The sequence below is a fragment of the Pseudopipra pipra genome, chromosome 12 (assembly GCF_036250125.1).
Source record: "Pseudopipra pipra isolate bDixPip1 chromosome 12, bDixPip1.hap1, whole genome shotgun sequence".
Taxonomy (NCBI): Eukaryota; Metazoa; Chordata; class Aves; order Passeriformes; family Pipridae; genus Pseudopipra; species Pseudopipra pipra.
This window is the reverse complement of record NC_087560.1, coordinates 12,864,109-12,882,542: the sequence shown is the minus strand read 5'-3', so window position 1 is coordinate 12,882,542 and position 18,434 is coordinate 12,864,109. Positions and strand designations below refer to the sequence as shown.

Here is an 18,434-nt window from a genome sequence, read left to right as displayed (position 1 = left end):
TAATGAGCACTTGCTCATTATGCAAGAACTGCAGAATTCCATTCAATACTAACATGAGGTAGAGAAGATGCTTTAAGATGTGCAATGTGAGATCCTCACAGATGTAAAACTTTTTTAATAAAAGTAATCTTAAATGGCAAGGTTTTTTACATGGTGCATCAGTTCCATATCATGCCTGTTCATTGCTTCCTCTTGATTTAAAGCTTTGCAAGTACTCAAGCACCATGCTGACAGTGAAAAACTGATGTCATAGGTATCTGTGGGACAATTTGGTTCTCTCAGAACTCCTGGAGGTCCAAAGCAACTGATCCTGCAGACCTACTTGTTCACATGACTGAGGGACTTGGAGGCTAGTGCTTCTAGGAACTCCATTTCCATCCTGCTGCTGTCCACAGGTGAGTGTGAACTTTGGAAGAGCCATATCCCAGCCTGTCATGCTGCAGCTTGGCATTTCATCCTTACATTTTATTTTTAATGAAAATATTTCAGGGCATGTGATCCTGCAAGCACTTGCATTAACCTGCTTTAAAACTGGTCTATGAAGTCTAAGCAATTTTCTGCATCCTATTTCTTCTACTTCAGCACTTACACCTCGTATTCAGAGTAATACCTTGAGTCCAGTGCTCAGCTGACAGTCCAACCCACACCATGAAAGCAGAATCTGGGCATTCATCTACATCTTTGTGACATCTGTATAATTTAAATAACCTCCCACGACCCTTGTGTGAATGCTAGTGTTCATGTAATTACTGACAAAAATTATCTTGCCCATAAACTGGGTGAACTGTGTATAAATCCTTGATGCCAGGGAGTAGGATTCTGAAATGTGAGTTATATTCAGAAGGAATATAAAATGCAGAAGAAATTACTCTTGCCAGAAAAGAGATTGATTCACTGAGTTCTATTTAGCTTTTAATTTATAACAAACTTGCCTAATCTCAGTTTCTGTAGCTTCTGTTAAAATATTAAACAACATTATATCAAGTACATCTCCTGTGACATTAAAGGGAATGGAAAGCTTAGGCACACATTAATTGCATTCCAAAATGTGGCATAGACCTTAATAAACCTAATTTAAAGAACCTTAGAACAATGACATTTATGCTTTAATTAGAGCAAAGGAAAGCTGGGCCACACACTTTTAAACAAACAATTTTTCTTGCGGGACTCAGCCTTTCTGACAAGGTGCACATTTCCCTGCACTGTGCCACACATCAGTCTTCTTCCACAGGCAAAATTGGCTTCCTGGAGGTGGACATTGCCAAACCAAAACACAAGAATGAAAAGCATTATGAGAACCAAGCAGACAGTATAGGCAGCCTTAAAACAAGGCTTTCTCAAAAACCGACTGGACTTTCCCAGGAAAATGAAGTAATTTATTTCTCTTTAAGGAGGACACATTAAAATAACCAGATACGTTCCAAACCCAACAATAACAGTTTAAGATGAAAAATGTTATTTTAATGATCCCTATCACTCTGGTATTCTAATCACAGCACATACGTTTAAAATGGAAAACATCCAAATCTGCAAAGAAACAATTGACATGAGACAAAAACCCCTTTCAAATCAGATAGATTAATAGATCTAATTTATTTTAAAGATATTCACAAACTGTTACAAAAAACAGATTGGTCATAAGACTCTAAGTTGTTACCATATGCATCTCACAGATTCTGTGTTATGTTCCTTATGCTGGCAAACTGACTAATGATTTCAAGACTGTACCCCAGACAAGAACATGACAATTTGTGTGCTCTGCATTAAAGCACTTTGTGCTCTGCAGCAGAATGAAACATAAATTTTTGTGGAAGAATTTAGATGTTCTTTCACAATCTGGTCTGGTAAAAAGGAAATTGTGTAGCAGCTTAATATATATTTAAAACTGACAATCTCTCTGAATGTAGATGAATGATGTAATATGTAAATACTGCACTTGTATTTACTTTCATTTTGCTTTTTTAATCTTTTAATGCTGTAGTCACAATCTCAGTATTTCATTATCTTGCAGGTTTTCACAGCAGATCCTTTGGCTGTTGTTTTTCTGCAATTTGACAGAGTTTGGAGGCACTTGGGACCATTGGATAAGCAGAGCAGCCAGGTAGACTTGTTGAAAATATCAGCAATTTTATTGTTTACTCTGAAACCTAGTGACACTAATTAAAAATGTCAATATTGCCAACAATTCAATAGCATTTTCAATGAAAAGTATGGGTATTTGGAAATACAGCAAAAATATTATTTTTAAAAAGCTGGTCATAAAATAAATTTGCAGTTTCTTAGGGAATTCTAGTATCTCTAGGACTTTCTTCAGTATGAGTTTAAAACCTCTAACTTTTAGGTGGAGGGTTGGTGTGGCAACAATGCATTCAAGCCCAGAAAGCTGTGATGACTTGCTTCATTTAATGGGACAGAAGTATTTGATTCTGACTTTTGCAATTTATCCTATTTTGATTTCTGTACTAAAGTGTTATTATAATATATTGCAAAAGGCTAAGCCAGATACATGAGGATGGTTGACAAAAAACTCAATTTTTTTTTCTGGTTGAAATTAGTGATTTTGATATGCCCGAAAGAAAATTTGTAAGTAAAATCTTTTTTTGGGAAAAAGAAAACAAAAACAAACAAACAAAAAAACCCCCTCAAACCCCATGTTCCAAACTCTGATAAAACTGCAGATTCTGGAAAAAGTTGTTTCACTCAAGAAACATCATCAACCCCTATCTTGGGGCTCATTCAGGCAATTTAGTGCACACAAAGCTAACACTTGCAATCAAGAAGGACAAGCCATACATTTTTAAAAGGGAACTTCATTTTGGAAAACTCCAGAATTGTAACACTGTGGGAAGTCTGTGGCATCAGGCCAAGTACTTGATATTAGCTGTTAATTGGAACTCAAATTCTTACTCTTTTTTGTGAGCATGAAAAGTGATGAACCCAGGGCAGCTATAAGCAGGACTGGATGCTACAGGAATCCCTTAAAACCATTGCTATAAATGGTTACACCTCATTAGCAAGAGGCTCATGCCTAATGTCCAAATCCTGGTAGAACAGAAAGTCAGAGTTCATTTATCTTAGACTTTAACAGCCCCGAGCATTAGCAGAAAGCCCAGGTGGGTAGAGGACATGTTCCTGTGCTCCTCTGAACAAAAATGATGATGCTGATGAGCTATGCAATGGATGTCAGGTGATCTGGGAGTGAATCTCCAGCCCCATGTGATCCCGTGATGAGGCAAAGACATGAATTTATTGAGTATAATTTCTTCTTCCTGGCAGTGAAGACAGGAATAAATGAGCAGTTACGGCTGAGTTCTTCTCCTCTATTTAAATCCTCAGACTTGCCCCTCAGCATCACACTTGAGAATTTAAAAACACTGAATCACACCATTTAATTGTGGGTACTTAAACCTCCATTTGACTGCGGCAGAGTTTTGTTTTTGAAGATACAATACAGAAAACCAGAAAATTTAGAGTTAATCTGTACATAAAAATATGGGGTAAATATAGCATGAGCACCAGAAAAATCATTGGTATTTTAAGAAATTCTTTTTCTTCCCTATTACCACTATGCTGTCATAGCACAATTCAGCAGAGTTGGCCTGGTATGTGTGGCTCTGTGTTCCAAGTGATGGTTAGATGATTAGTAATTCAACATGACCTTGAATTCCATCACCCTCAGACTGGTAATCACACAGCTTATGTCTATTTTGCTATTGCTTTGGGTAAGAGAAGATAGAAGGATTTGCCTTCTTTGTGAATACTTGAGCAGCAGGGGCTAATCTGACTCCATATGGTATTAATAGAACTTCACCTTTTTTTATTTTTTTTTTATTTTATACTATTCGAATAATGTCCAAGAACAGCACTTGATATTAGTCATGGTAGTATGAAAACATTGTGTCAATATTTTTTCCACGAAACATACTGCGAGAAAAGATGCATTTTGCAGCTGCTACTCTTTGGGACACATTCCTACTATTCACTCACCTGTGCTTAGGGGTAAGGCAGCAAGAAGCAAAAAAATACCTCAAACACATACTGAAGAATGTGTTCAATGGGAATAAGAATAATAAACTGTTCTAACTTGGGAAAGCACAGAGTACTCAATCCTATTTTTCATAACTATAGGTCATTTCAAGATGAGATTCTCAAAGGTCTGGTTTGCTCAGGCCTTTTGAAGATCCTAAATTTAGTGGGGTGGCTGAGGGTAAATAGGGGGATGCAGAACTTACCCAATTCACATTTTGGCACTGGACAGTGTCAAAACTGTGCACACATTTCTCATTTCCAGACCGTGACTGTTCCAGAGGTGACTCCACCCACACGATCCAGTTTTCAGGCAGCTGGATCATGACGAGGAAAACTTGCTGTTCTCTATGGAAATCATCTGTTTCAGGCAACAGGAGCAGCAGAGGAAACATTAGACTGCTGCTGAGCATGATTAAAGGCAAATTTAGACAAGGATCAGCTGCGTCCAGCACCACTGCAGGAAGCGCTGCTGGAAGTACTTTCCTATTATCCCATATTGTTACTTATGCTCTGAGTTAACCACATTTCACGCAGCTCCTGCCTGCACTTGCTCAGTGCTCTGGTCTGTCTCCATCATGCACAGTCACTGCCATAGACAGTTGGGATGTAATTGTAACATGGGGGAAAATGTGTAGCCTTGTCCAGACAGATACACCTGCACGGTCTTGACATCCTCCCTCCTTGGGGTTGGGAATCAGCATAATCTCTGTGGTCCTCTATAGCTTCAGTGCACCAAGGGCATTTCTCGAAAATCCTGTTCTCAGATTTTGCCTTCCATCACCGTTCAATACTCTAATTGATAGATGGTAACTTTGAGGTGAAGCACAACGTGCTCAGAATGGGAAATACCTGACAAAACCTGTAAACATCACATTACAAAAAGATAACTCAGGCTCTGAAGAATCAGTTACCAACCCACATTTCTCCTTTTGGTCTCTCTGGCTTTGTCTGTCTTTCTGCCTCACACCAACAGACAGAATAAAATACAGCATGAAAGAGGCAGTATGAAAAGACAGTGTCCTGCTTACACCCCACCAACAAAGCTTTTAAGGTATTTCCTCTCCAAGTTAGCTGTGAGCATGTTGTCCTGGAGTGAATTCCATGGACTCAGGAAAAAATGATGCTCTGGAGTGGCAGCCAGTAAGTGGCTCTTCCAGAAGTGCGAACTGGCGCACAGGGCAAACAGGAGAAGCCCAACATATCATCCCAGCCCTCATCACATTCCATTTTGCAATATGGTGACAATTGTGAAACAGCTAACTACTTTTTGTTCATGTTTTCTTATAAAAAGATGAGCGGGAAAAGGAAGATGGTGGTTTTCCAGCTTCCAAACCCCCACAATTCATTTGCCTAATATTATCTGGGAGTCTTATCTTCAACAAAACTCTGTGCGTGTGAAACACTCAGATACAGTGAATTGAGATAAGATGAGCAGAGTAAAAATGCATTTCAGTCTCTGGATATCCAGGATATTTTGTGACAAATTTCTTCATGATTTTGTCCAGTCCAAAGAAGGTATTTGTTTTGCTTCTTGCTGCCTTACCCCTAAGCACAGGTGAGTGAATAGTAGGAATGTGTCCCAAAGAGTAGCAGCTGCAAAGTGCATCTTTTCTCGCAGTATTTTTCGTGGACAAAATATTGACACAATGTTTTCATACTACCATACACTGTAGGCATTGCTATTCCACAGTCTTTTCTTTATAAGCATTCATCTCAGCTGCCTTGCAGTGCTATTTCCACTGTACCATTATCTCCTACCCCAAAAGATGCAACCACCAAACAGGAATCTGGGTGCCAACTCCATCACTCCACTGTTTAAAATCCTGACACTCAGCCTTCTGTTTGAGAGGATCAATACATGATCTGGCCTGGATGGATAGAAATTAATTGATGTGACATTTTACAATTAATTCACAACACTGGGGTAATGCTAAGAGTGGTTTTAATGATGCAGATGAAACGTTCTACCGCATGAATTCCCCCAGCAGCAGTTTGCTGGAAGCTGCAAGAGTACACCAGAGGGAAGTATAACTCAGCATTTGCCTTGTCTTTACCTTCCTTCCTCAATCATTGCAGAGTTAGTGGACATTGTCAGACACAAAATGCTCAGCCAGGTGGATCTTTGGACTGATTAGTTGTTATGTGTTGGCAACTGTTTTTAATATAAGTATACTACTACACTTTTTTATATGTTAGCAGATACGGTAAAAGAATTTTATTATATTTGAGGTGATCTGGAAGAATGGATAAGAAAGAAAAATTATCTATGGCTGTATATTCATCTGTTCAAGATGGTTGTTCCTTCTTTGTTAATACAAATGTGAGAACTATAAAGCATATGGTAAGGGATGGTCCATCACTTTTAAAGCACACTTTTGCTAATGTAGAAATAAATTATGATGCATTCCATAATTCAGGGATTAGATTTCTGAACATAATTAAGCATGTACTGCCTGGTCTTTGAGACATGGGTACATGTGTTCAGTTTGTCTATTTCAGAAATAAAATCAAGTAGGAATATTTTGTGCAAGCTCTTTAAATAAAAGGGTCTGCTGAGAATTTGCATAAAATCTTACTCATGAAAAGTAAAATGTGTCATAAATCATAATTCAATTTATAAGACAATTAAATGCATGTGTTTCTGTTCTCTTTTATGGTTCTTGGAAATTGTTATCTTGCATAGCTGGAGAAAGAGAGGCTAAAGAAAGCAGAGAAGAATTAGAATAGAATTAGCATTAGAACAGAGGGCAAATATCAGACAGTCACTTCCTTCACATATTTGTTTTTTCTAGCTGTCCTGTGCTCAACTGAAATAGCACAGCATATTTCAAATTCCTCATAATTTCTTATTTTCCTTAGGACACAGATTGCCTCCTATGTCTCACGGGATTCAGATGGTTTTGTTGCAATTAACCGTGAGAGATTTTCTGCCATTTTAGTCTCTGTAGCTTATGATACCAGTAAATCTCTCTGATGAGATAAAGAAAACTCTGTAAAGGGGATAGAATGTTGTTTATGAAACTTATCAAAGTACTCTTCGTAAATTCTCACTGCAAACAAGGCAAAGGCCTCCCTCAAGTTGGCAGCAGTATTTTTATAATATGCCATGTTCTTAAAGTATGCTTTTCAAACTGCATTGCCATAAATGTAAACATGTCCTGGTCCTATTGTATGTTTTATTGTAGGCCCAAGCACATCAATCTTTCGTTGATTACGAATAGATCAATTCTAGAAATATTGTAAAACTAGAAATCATGAACCGAGAAATTAAATGCTTTTGTCAAGATGTGTGGTGTGGATGTTGTATTACTTGAATCTTTATATTTTATTACACTCATAGACTTTGTAATAGAGCAGATGGGGCAGCAGGAATCTGGGAAATCGGCAGTTTGGTCTCACGCTGAGCAGTGAGTGAAAAAGGCCCTTTTCCCTGCAAAAGACCAGCTCTGGTTTTACTGTTCATTTTTACTAAACTGACTAATCTTTTACTCCAGCTACTATCATAGGACTAGTGAGTTGGGGGGATGCCACACAGTGGCAAAATTTTAACAAAAAGTCTTCACCTTCCTGGAGCTACTTGTGATGTGCATGTTTGTTTCAGCAGAATTTAGCTCGGGACCTTATTTCTGAAGGTGGAAAGGGATAAATATGTTCAGGACTCTCTACTGACTTGGAACTCCATTCCTATTTCTTCAACCCAACAGGTCTCATTTGCTTCATGCTTTAAATAATAATATCCCAACCAAAATAGATCACAAACACATCCCTTCAAAAGAAAAAGCTCTTGGTTCAATATAAGATATATTGCATTTTGGAAAAAAAGACTTGACTTGCATAGTTCTTGGTGTCAGTTTGCTGATTCAGGCCCAAGTGCTATTTCTGGGATCTGTCTTTTTGTTCATGTCTTGGGTTTATGTAAGTAGACCAGTATTGTTTATATGGTTTTGGGGTTTTACCCATTTGCTTCACAGAATGATTTCAGGGATATAATTAGGTATGCACTGTGGAAACTATATTCCCAGATGCCCTGTGGTCAGTTCTACCTGAGGTAACCACCAACAGCCTCTATCAGCTTAATGATGTCTATTGTTGGCAGTACTTCTGTCAGAGAGCGAGGTTAATATCAAGAGCGAGGTTAAATAAAATAAAATCTGCTTAGTAAACATTGTGAAGAAAACAGGTTATGTGTTAATGTGCTTGCACCAGCTACTCCTCTCTTAGGCTTTATAATCAAGTTTCAATGTTTAAATTTTGGTTGTTAATACATGGTTAAACTTATACAAACTTTGAAGCAGGTTGAAATGTTAGAGCTGAAGTTAAGAGATAAAAGGTATCTGTCAGGTGTTTGGCTCCCAGTCCAGATTTCTACTAGCATAGGAACACTTGTCTGATCTCGGTTACATTTCTTAGGTAACAGACATCTGCCACAGACATTTCACCTTTAGAAGGGTTTCTGTAATACTCAATGTCATTTTCCCTACAGGAAAACCACGACAGAATTTAACAGCAATAGCTATAGAGAACATCATAGAAATTACATTTCTATACCTCCAGGACCGAATAGACATTAATACAACTTACACATTCCTATCAAGGTCTTTTATTGCATTTTATAGGAAGAATACAATTTTCTCTCACATTATATGGGATAGTTTAAAGAACAAGGTTGTAATTTCCTTAACAAATGCTTTTAAGACCTTCCTATGATAGTTCACATTTTAAATTTTATCATTTTCTCTATAGCTTATTTAGGCAAGTGTGGTCACCCATATGTGACGAAACAAATTAAAAAGGGCACATAATGTTCCAGTTCCAAGTACTTGGGTGGATGGGGTTGCTTAATATACATATATCATACTCTTCCAAAATATCAAAGACTTTTGGATGAATTGAATGCAATATATTAACTCAATTACAATGGAAACACAGATCAAAGAATGTAGCTGGGAGGTCTTATTAAAGTATGAGACTTTATTAAAATGTCACTGGTTTTGATTATACTGTATTAAATTGTCTGAAATTTCATTTCATGTCCCCAGAAAAGAAAATTCTACTAGGGAACTGTAGGTTCAAGGTTTCAGACCTTGTTTTTCAATGTTGCTATTAGAGAGGACTTGTACTGGTAAAAAACACCAAAGATCTTTTTTAAACCATTTTTGACACTGAAGATATGATCTCATTTGCTTCAATTTATTGCCTTTTTCTTTTGTGATTTTTGTTTCTGGACTTTACTCATTCACATCCATCTTGGAAAGACTTCAGTTTTTCAAAGGAAGTAATAACCCCTTTTCTACACTTCGTCTATTAAAAAATATTAGAAATTATTTGTTCATGGCATGGAAAAGTACCACGTCCAAGTATTCCAACTGGCAGGGCAGTGCTGAGCTTTCAAAGGAAAGTTGTTAATGGAGAGCATTTTCAGTGAGCTGCAGTGCTCAACTGATCTATTTCTGCTTCTGAAGCCAACAGCAGAATACACATGTATGCTGAGCACTGCTATCAGTGGTAATAGCCCTCTAAATTGGAAACAATCATTGTAAAGACATCTAACAGACATTCTCCGGTACATAATAACAAGATTGAGGTAAAAATCACTTTTCTTAATTCGTTTACTTTCCTGTTGCTACACATCATGTCAACACTTGTTTGTAATTATATTAAAATGGTGACGCACCCCCTGTTGTGAGGCAGGAACAGTGTAAAGTTTGCATATTGCTGTCTTGCATAACCATCCTATTTTGTGCTTGGTATTGATACAGCACTGTTCAGTCTCTCTGCAAGCGCAAAGGTAAAGTCCAGCACTGTCCCTGCTTTTGTTGTGAGGAGCCCCATTCCACAGGAGTTAGGCTTTCAACGTACATAGCTTGGCATGAAACTTGGAGAAACATGAATTCATCAACTAAATTGATTTCTTGCTTTACTCTGTACATGTTCTTTGCATTACAGTGACAGTAAAACACAGAGCATGCATCTCCACCATGGCTAGAACATGATTTTAAGAGCAGCGATGGTTTCTCTCTCCAGTGACCAACGTTACAGATCTTAACCAGAGGTATGGAAAGGCTCAGGACGAGATAACAAGGAAGCAGTTTATTACAGATAAACAGAGAATAATTCCATTACATTTATGGATTGTTTCAGGGATTCTGAAAGACTCTGCTAATACTGCCTATTAAGATAGAGAAGATGGGGAGGAGAAAAAAATCAATTTGTTTCTTAATCTATTTAAGTGAACAAAGAATTGCGAGTGAAACTGAACAGAGAGAGTCAACAAAGCTCACAGCAAACAAAAAAGAAAAAAAGCTTTATTTTTGCATAATTATGTCTGAACCACAGTAGATTTGACAGAACCTGTTCCATGCTAAGCCCTAAGGTCTTATTTAGGCGGAGCACAACATCAAATACCCTGGCTGTAATGTGCTCTTTCTGGGCTAATCTAATATCTCATGGGATATCACGCATGGGGACAGCACAGGCAGTTGAATGGTTTTGTTGGTTTATATTCAGTCATTGTAGGACTTATCCCATATGTTTGTTGAAAGCTATGATAGCACACTGTCAGATCTGGGGTTTTTTTTGAGGGGGGGGGTGGCTTCCTTATCTCTAAAATAGAAATGAAATAAGAAATATTAGTGCTTTTCTGGCAGGAGAGAGATAAGGTTTAACCCCTAAATACTTGTAAATGCCTTCAGAGGACACTTCAGAAGTGCCTAATGCTATAAGTTATGGTTTTATAAGGCCTTTTACTGTCATTATAGTGTTAGGGGTTTGATCCTTTAACCTTTATGCATGTATGTAACTTGACATAATGGAGGCTCATTGAAAAGCTTTCATGAGCAGCACTAGCCATGCAATCTGAACACCAGATTTGATAGGAACCTAAAGGAATTGAGCTCTGACCCTGCACCAGGGTAAGTCACTCCAAATGTTGCTTTGTTCAAATCACAACGTTTTATCTGAATGGAAATAGCTGTATTTACAGAATTGCTGATATTAACACAGTCTTCCTGTATTAGCAGGGTAAATGCCTCAAGATAAGAATTAAGATTGCCTGCTGAGCATCCAAAACTCTACAGCATCAGGAGGCACTAAAGCAGTTAAGTTGCTCAGAAAAACAGCTCCACATCTGATAGACAAAAGCACAATAAATCAAAGATAAAGTAAACTTTCTAGATAACCAGGAGCGTTTAACGCTATTCTGATTAAACTCCTCCATAGGAAATCAGTAAACACAGCCTCCATGCTTTCCTCATTTTTCTGCCAATTTGCATCTTAATGGATAAACTGGTTCAGGTTACTCATTCAGCAAAGCAAGGGATTGATTTGCAACTTTTCATTTTGAGTGCTCCCATCAACTACTGCAGGGCTGTTCAGGGCAACTGAGCACAGCCATGGGCAGGCATTTAAAGATTAACAGGCCTTTGTGGTATTCTGGGGAGATGACAAAGCCATCAAAATTCATTAATTTTTTTCCAGTATTACACACATGCTGCACGTGACTGCTACAGTTATTACACCAGTGGCTTTTCAGAAATCTTGTGGTTTAAATCTGTGATACTCATTTTTTTTTCCCTTAAAGACCTGAGTTATGAGATTATGAGAAAAATCTCCAATTCCATTGAAAGTGTATTTTTCGTCCTTGTGTTTGCAATGGAAAGGCTTGAAATGTGAGAAGAGTTACAAAGGCTCAGTTGTGCTACTTAGCGTGAATGTGAGTGCAGTGTGACGCAAAATACGGTTTTTAGAGGAATATGATACAATTCATATGCTCCACCTGGAGAGGCATAGAAGGTCTCTGAACTCCTGGATATTTTTTTAAAGAACTCCAGGAGTTATTACACTTTCCTCTGTAATTCCAGGAAATCAGTATTATTAACAAAGAACTAAGATGTTTCTGTACAAGGTGTTGGAGGTGTATGGACTCACAGGGCTCTGTTCCCCTTCCACCTCCCAGAGGACATCGCCACCTCAGGGGTGAAGGGATGTCATTGTCTGGGGACAACAGAGGTGGCAGTGACATTGTCCAACAGCTTCCCTTCTTCACCACTTAAGTGGGTAAGCTCTACCACAATCACTACCCCTCAGTTTTGGGGACAGCAGGAGTGGCCCAAGATTCCCCCTTGGTTTGGGGGGTGGTGGACAGCACCCCTACCTTCCACTCGTTTAGAGGGTGATGGACAGCACCTCACAGCTTGCCTTGGTTTTGAGGGCAGCAGGCAGCACCTCAACATTTCCCCTCAGTTTTGGAGGTGATGGACAGCCCCTCAAACACTTCTTCTTGGTTTTGGGTGCAGCGGGCAGGACCCCAACCTTCCACCTCCGCTTAGATGGTAATGGACAGCACCCACAGCTCGCCTCGGTTCTGGGGTGGTGGGCAGCACCCCAGCCTTCCCCTTCAGTGTCAGAGGTGATGGACAGCACTCCAAGCACCCTCCTTGGTTTTAGGGGTTGTGGGCAGTACCCCGACTTTCACCCTGAGTTTCGGAGGTGATGGAGAGCACACCAACCCTTCCCCTCAGTTTCAGAGGTGATGGACAGCGCCCCACAGCTGCCCCTGGTTTCGGGGGTGTTGCGCAGCCCCCCGCCCTTCCCCTAATTTAGGGTGGTGGGCAGTTCCCCCCACCCCGCGCCCTCACCGCCGCCACCGGCGGCCCCTCCCTCGGGGGAGTTCGCGCCCCGGGGGTCGCGGGTTCGAGCCCCGCCGGAGCCGGGGCCGCTGCGGGGCCGTGTCCCGGGGCGCCCTGGCCGGTTCTTGCGGGGGGTCCCGGGCGGGCACCCGCGGCCCGCGGGCCCAGCGCACATGTGCGGCCGCCCGGCACATGCTCACTGAGCGCGGCGCATGAGCAGAGGCGGCGCGGGGCCATCGGACATCTTGGGCCGCCCCGCTCGGAGCGCGGAGCGGGACCCGGGGCGGGAGGAGCAGCCGCCGCCCCCGCGCCGCCCGGCCCGCCCGCCCCGCCGCCTTCCCCCTCCCGCGCCTCCCCCCCGGGCTGCTCAGAGCATCCCTCCGCCCCTCTTGCATTTGTGTTAATTCTTCTCAGAGACAAGATGGCAACGCCGGCGGCGGTAAACCCTCCCGGTGAGTAGCTGCCGCCTCGCCCCCCAAGTGGCACAACACGCCCCCGCCGCAGGCTCGCACCCGCCCGGCTCGGCGCGGCCCCGCAGCCCTCGGGCCGGGCGGTCCCCGCCGCTCCTCCCGCCGCCCCCGCTGCGGGAGAGCCGGGCCAGGAGCCCCCCAGAGCCGGGAGCCCTGGGCGGGTTCCTCGAGAATGAACAGTTTCGCATAAGCATCGCGGGCACAGGGCAGGAGAGCAGCAGGGTCGGGCAGCGGGGCACCGCGCGGACCTGTGCGTGCCCCGCTACGAGCGGCAGGTTTATTGTCGGGCGTGCGAAGCCAAAACAGGGTGTTGAAACTGACCAAGGGCACCTCGGCGTGTGCCGTGTGTTTATTTGTTTCCCAAAGGATGCAGTAAATATTTTGTGTTAGTGCTACAGTTACTAAGAGAAGAAACTTACAAAAAATTTTCCCTTTGAATTTTTGCGTGAGGGAAGACATTCCCTGACGTTTCGTTATGTGTCTGTAGGATGCAACATCTATTTTGTTGGGTACTTGATGAAATAAAGTGAGTTTGGATGAAATGACATATTTGGATGAAACGACATATTTTGGAGATGTACTTGGGTCAACTTAGTGTGAATCAACAGGTGTCTGACACTAAAAATAAGTGAGACAAGGGATCTTGCACTGAGCTCAATACTAATGAAAAGTGTTGTTATCAAAGGTTGATTCCTGGTTTACTTGTTTTAGTATGTGCTTGCATTGTGTCACTTTTTGGAGAGCCAGGTTCAGTTCTGACAATTAAGGGCTTGCTTGAGTAAATGCCAACTAATGTGTAAAGCCTGTTCATTAGATTAAATCCTTCTGTAGTTGGTAGTGTAGCTGTCATGCTGAAAGTAAATATTGTGATATAAACAATTAATTTGGTTCAGTAAGTGCCAATAAATTAAGCAGGAACTGATATTTGTCAATCAGATTAAGTTTTAATGTCAGAATTCTACATATTAAATAAAAATCAATATTTAATGGAAGGTTATTAAATTAATATTATTTAGTTTCCAGGATACCATGTTGCACATGATAACAGAGAGTTTCACAGTGTGCACTCACAGCTACAATTCAGTGAGTGGTGTTGCAGACAGAGGAGGATACAAATAGCCTTTTTTGACATGGGTTTGGTTTGCCATTCTCCCATCTGCTCCTCCGAGCTACACGCTGAAGGAACAGCCCTGGCTGCTTAGAGGTCAGTGCTGAAACTGCTGAATTATAGCAGAGCCTGGTGCCCCTTTTGCACCAGCCCTCTCCTCTTTCTATTTCTACCTGCCTGCAGCTGAAGCCACAGAAAGATGTGGTTGCAGGAGGTACAGTGTGCATGGATTCCTTAGCCTTGGAGTAGGGCTTTACCATTGTTCCCCTGTGACTGCTTTGGGAAATGAGAGAGCATTATGGGATTATGGAAGAAACTTAAAAAAAAAGAGGGGAAGAAGAGCCAGGTGTGTTGTCTGTGTGCATCTCTGTGCATATGATATGGTGAAAGTTGACTTGCACAGTGTGGTCCTCAAACTCTCTGAAGCACAGATTGATGGTCTGCCGGAAGGATGAGGAAATGTGTTGGTTTCCTGAAGTGAACCAACATCTTCTGTAAGGCTGAGGTTACAGAGCATCATTTCACTCCTCGTCTGCGCAGTTGGGATAGATCTGAGCTGAAAGACAAACTCGCTGGCTGTTAATGATCCTCCCACCTTTTCTGTGTATAAGCATTGTCAGACGCAGCTGTGCATGGACAAAGTCAAAATGAGGGGTTTTTGGGCTGTGAGGGGACCTTTGATCTGTAGCATAGTACTGCATTTGCTCTACCACGGACAGCAGAAGACAGAGCTGTGTGAAATACCTTGATTTGTGCTGTGGTTTTTTCAAGTCATAATTTGTTGCTTCCGCTATTTTTTTGCCTTAACTGTGAAGTGGTGCAGAGAAACAGTCAAAATCTGTAGCGAAATTATTTTAATCCTGCTGTTTTCTCTTGGGGACAGATCCTCAGCTGAAGGACCATGAAAGTAGCCCTGTTAGTGGTAGCGAAGCTGTGCTGCCTTGTGCCAGTTGACTTTCTGATCCGCAGTGTTAGGGGAGCACAATAGAGAGATTAACTTGTTAAGCATCTTTAATGATGATTAGAAATTACAATATGATTAAATTTTTATTAAGCAATTGTCTGGGGTTCTAATAACAGTTGATAATTTAGGCAGGACATTAACTTGCAGCTACCACAATACAAATACATGTGATTTTAGTCATATTCTAGGCAGTGGAATGGGGATTAGGCGAGACAGAAAAGCTGGGTGTTCTGTAACTCTGGAACGTCTTTAAGTGTGGGATCTCTTGGTTCAGAACCATGCACTGCTCTGCAGTAGCATCTTCTCTCTCGCATTAGATGCAGATTTATCCATTTTCCCACTGTTCTTTTTTCAATGGCGAGTTTGAGTTGGAGAAGTTCATGGGAGTGGGGGCAGTTGGCAGCCTCTCCAGGCTGGGGCTCATGGGAACTGCAGTGTCAGGGACTGAAGTGTGGTGGAGGTCACACCACCTCTCTGAGCTTCCTGGGCTGTGTTAGATCTAAACATATAGTTCTTTTTGGTGAAGGTGTTTGTCCATAGCTGCAGCTGGACATTGCACTGACAAAAATGGGGGCTCTGTGAGATAGGCTTCTTCCTCTTCCTTCATGCTTAGCTTTGGGAACAGATCTGGTTAGAAGTACTTTGTTCGTTTGTCGTAATCTGGATGACTGACTGGAGTGTGAAACACAATACAGGTGTGTGGGAAGCTCATCTGCATTGGCACAAAGCATCAGAGTTAATTTATTTCCTCCTGAAATAAGATTGGCATATTAAATGGGATTTAAGAACAAAAAAATTGTGGAGGTGTAACAAGCATTTCATAAATTATTGCTTGCAGCAAAGTAACTTAGTGCCATGTATGTTTTAAATGTGTGTATTTTTGGAATGCAAACTTTGTCCACAACTGTTGCTACTTTGGGGTCAAACTTTGGTTAACTTGTGTGCAGTATGTGACGTGGTGGTTTGTGTATTAGCTAAGTTGGATTGAAAACATAAAACTCTTAATGAATGTAGGACTTTTTTTTTTTTTCCTGAGACATTGCTTGGTCTTGGGTAATGAGTTCCAGTCTGGCTCAGTCCAATGTGTGAGCAGCAACTTTCTGCTGTGGTCAGGTGATGGGAAATGAACTGTTTGTATCCTTTCAGTTCCTCCTGGTGAGGTATCCCTATGGATTGCCAAAATGCCACAAATTCAAAAGTCAAGTTAGGAGAAATCATGAGATTTTTGAGTTGATCTATAGTTACCTTAGAGGGAAGATCCCTTAGGATGCATTTTTGGCTATGTTTTAAGGTTTTGTGAATCCTTAGGGGTATATCCTTATATTTAATTGAAAAAAAATCCCAAGCCTGGGTTGTTCATGTAATCCCTAAAGCTCCTTTTAACATTTTCTTTTTAAGCAGAGAGCCCAAAATCTAAAGGGTATGGAGAACAGCATGTCCTCAAAAGGGCATCTACTAGAGATTGTCTTGAGGTGATGGGACATGAGAAAAAAGAGTTACTGGGGCTTAAGTGTGATCATTACAACCACAGCAGCTCACAAGGGGTACTTCTAGCCAATGGCTAATTCAAGATGTGAAAAAACTGGGGTTGTAACTTGAAGAAAGATGATTAAATAAGCTCTCTTTGCTTCCAGTTTGTAATTTTATGTCATATCAGTGAAAGCTTGTAACTCAGCCCTGCATCTGAGCTCTTGTTCTAGGCAAGTGCACTGGGTTCTGGGAGTTGGTTTTGGTTTGGTTTTGTTTGTTCAGCTTGGGAGTTTAGTGGAGATAAATCATTCTCCTGTTTCAGCCAGACATTCTGAGAACCAAATAATTTGTTACCCAGTTTTACATTTGCACTCAAGTTACTGAGATATTAAGTGCTGTGGATGAATTTTCTTGATGCTACCCATTCCATATTCCCATAAGGAACTGGCTTTCTAAAGCTGACAATCTGGCCATTCTCCAGCTTTCACACAGCTTTGAAAGTGATCATTAAAAAAAAAAAAGGATCTACTTCAGTGTATTAGATTTTGAATTGTCTGTTCAACTCATAGCCCAAAAGTTGTTGTGTTTTATTGTTGCAGTTCTGCCCTTCATTCCAATGCAGCCGATCCAGTAAACCAGGAAATCAGTTTCACAGCATCCTGGGAAGTAAATGGAGTGTTCTAGTGATGGAGGTTTTAATGAGTTCTGATGTTTCTGGGATGCAAAAAAGGAGTCTTCATTCTAAGATAAAGTTGAAAAAAAAGATCTCAAAAATAGAACACTCATTAGCTAATGGGAGGTTTACATTGCAGATCTTTTTGTTCTCTTGTTTTCATAGGGTTTTTTGCTGCAGAGTTGGTCCATAATTCAGTCAAACTATGAGTTGCTAGTGCCTCTTGAATTGTTCTGTGATAATGTTTTGTCCTTCAGGACTGTGTACTGAACATAAACTGTCACTGATGAAATCTCTTTTTTTTTTAATAATTCTAATATATTGGTATAACAAAAGATTTCATTATGGGATATCTCTTCTATCACAGAATAGTTATTTAAAATTTGCATAAGTAGCTTGTGGTTAGTTCCAAATGTTTTTTCCAAGTAGAATAATGTTTCCCCATGCCTCTAATAAAAACGCAAAATAAAAGAGAGATTGCTGATTTCTGTAATACCATATGGTGTTGCTGATTTTTCTTACCAGTAAGGAAAATTGCAACAGAGATTAGGTAGCAAAGGGAAAAAAATAGGCTTTTCAAAGCAGGCAAAATAACTCTGTTGATGTAGTGATTATTGTTATTAAGAGGACAGAAATGGGGCTGTCATTATGAAGATGTATTCAGAGATTATGCTTAAATGGTTGTGAAGATCAGATATGTGTGTCGTTTAGAGTAATTTTGGGGGGCTTACTGCTTCATAACTGACAAGCAAGAATGGAAAATGTGTTAATTCAGTGCTACCTGCAGAAATCACAATGTTATTAAAATATGCAGTAGAAAAGGGAAAGAGAGGTCTTTGAGTTTAAGAGATGGGAATTTAGTTCTTGGATCTTGTAGATCTGTGGAAGATTTTCCAGTCTATCTATAGCAAAGTGTCTTTGGCTGGCCAGCAGTGTCTAGAGATGGATGAATCAGCTCAGGATGAGCTGTTCTGTCTGGCCAGCTCTGTGGAGTGCAGAGATGCTGCCTTGGATGCAGAAGTGTGCACCCACCGACATAAGCTACAGTCTTTTCTGACTGTGAGAGTGTTCTCAGTAAAGGTTATGTGGGAAA

At 40.8% G+C, this 18,434-nt stretch overlaps 1 protein-coding gene across 2 annotated transcripts in view; it reads left to right on the top strand.

The window, feature by feature from the left end:
* Window positions 1-12,657: 12,657 nt before the first annotated feature.
* ARNT2 (aryl hydrocarbon receptor nuclear translocator 2) overlaps window positions 12,658-18,434 on the top strand; it is a 97,506-nt gene continuing 91,729 nt past the window's right edge. The window contains exon 1 of one of the 2 annotated variants that reach the window (XM_064668953.1): window positions 12,658-13,108. In XM_064668953.1, the coding sequence (XP_064525023.1) occupies window positions 13,078-13,108 (31 nt within the window). In that variant the 5' untranslated portion in view covers window positions 12,658-13,077. The remainder of the gene's footprint in view (window positions 13,109-18,434) is intronic. The other variant, XM_064668956.1, reaches the window with a different exon arrangement.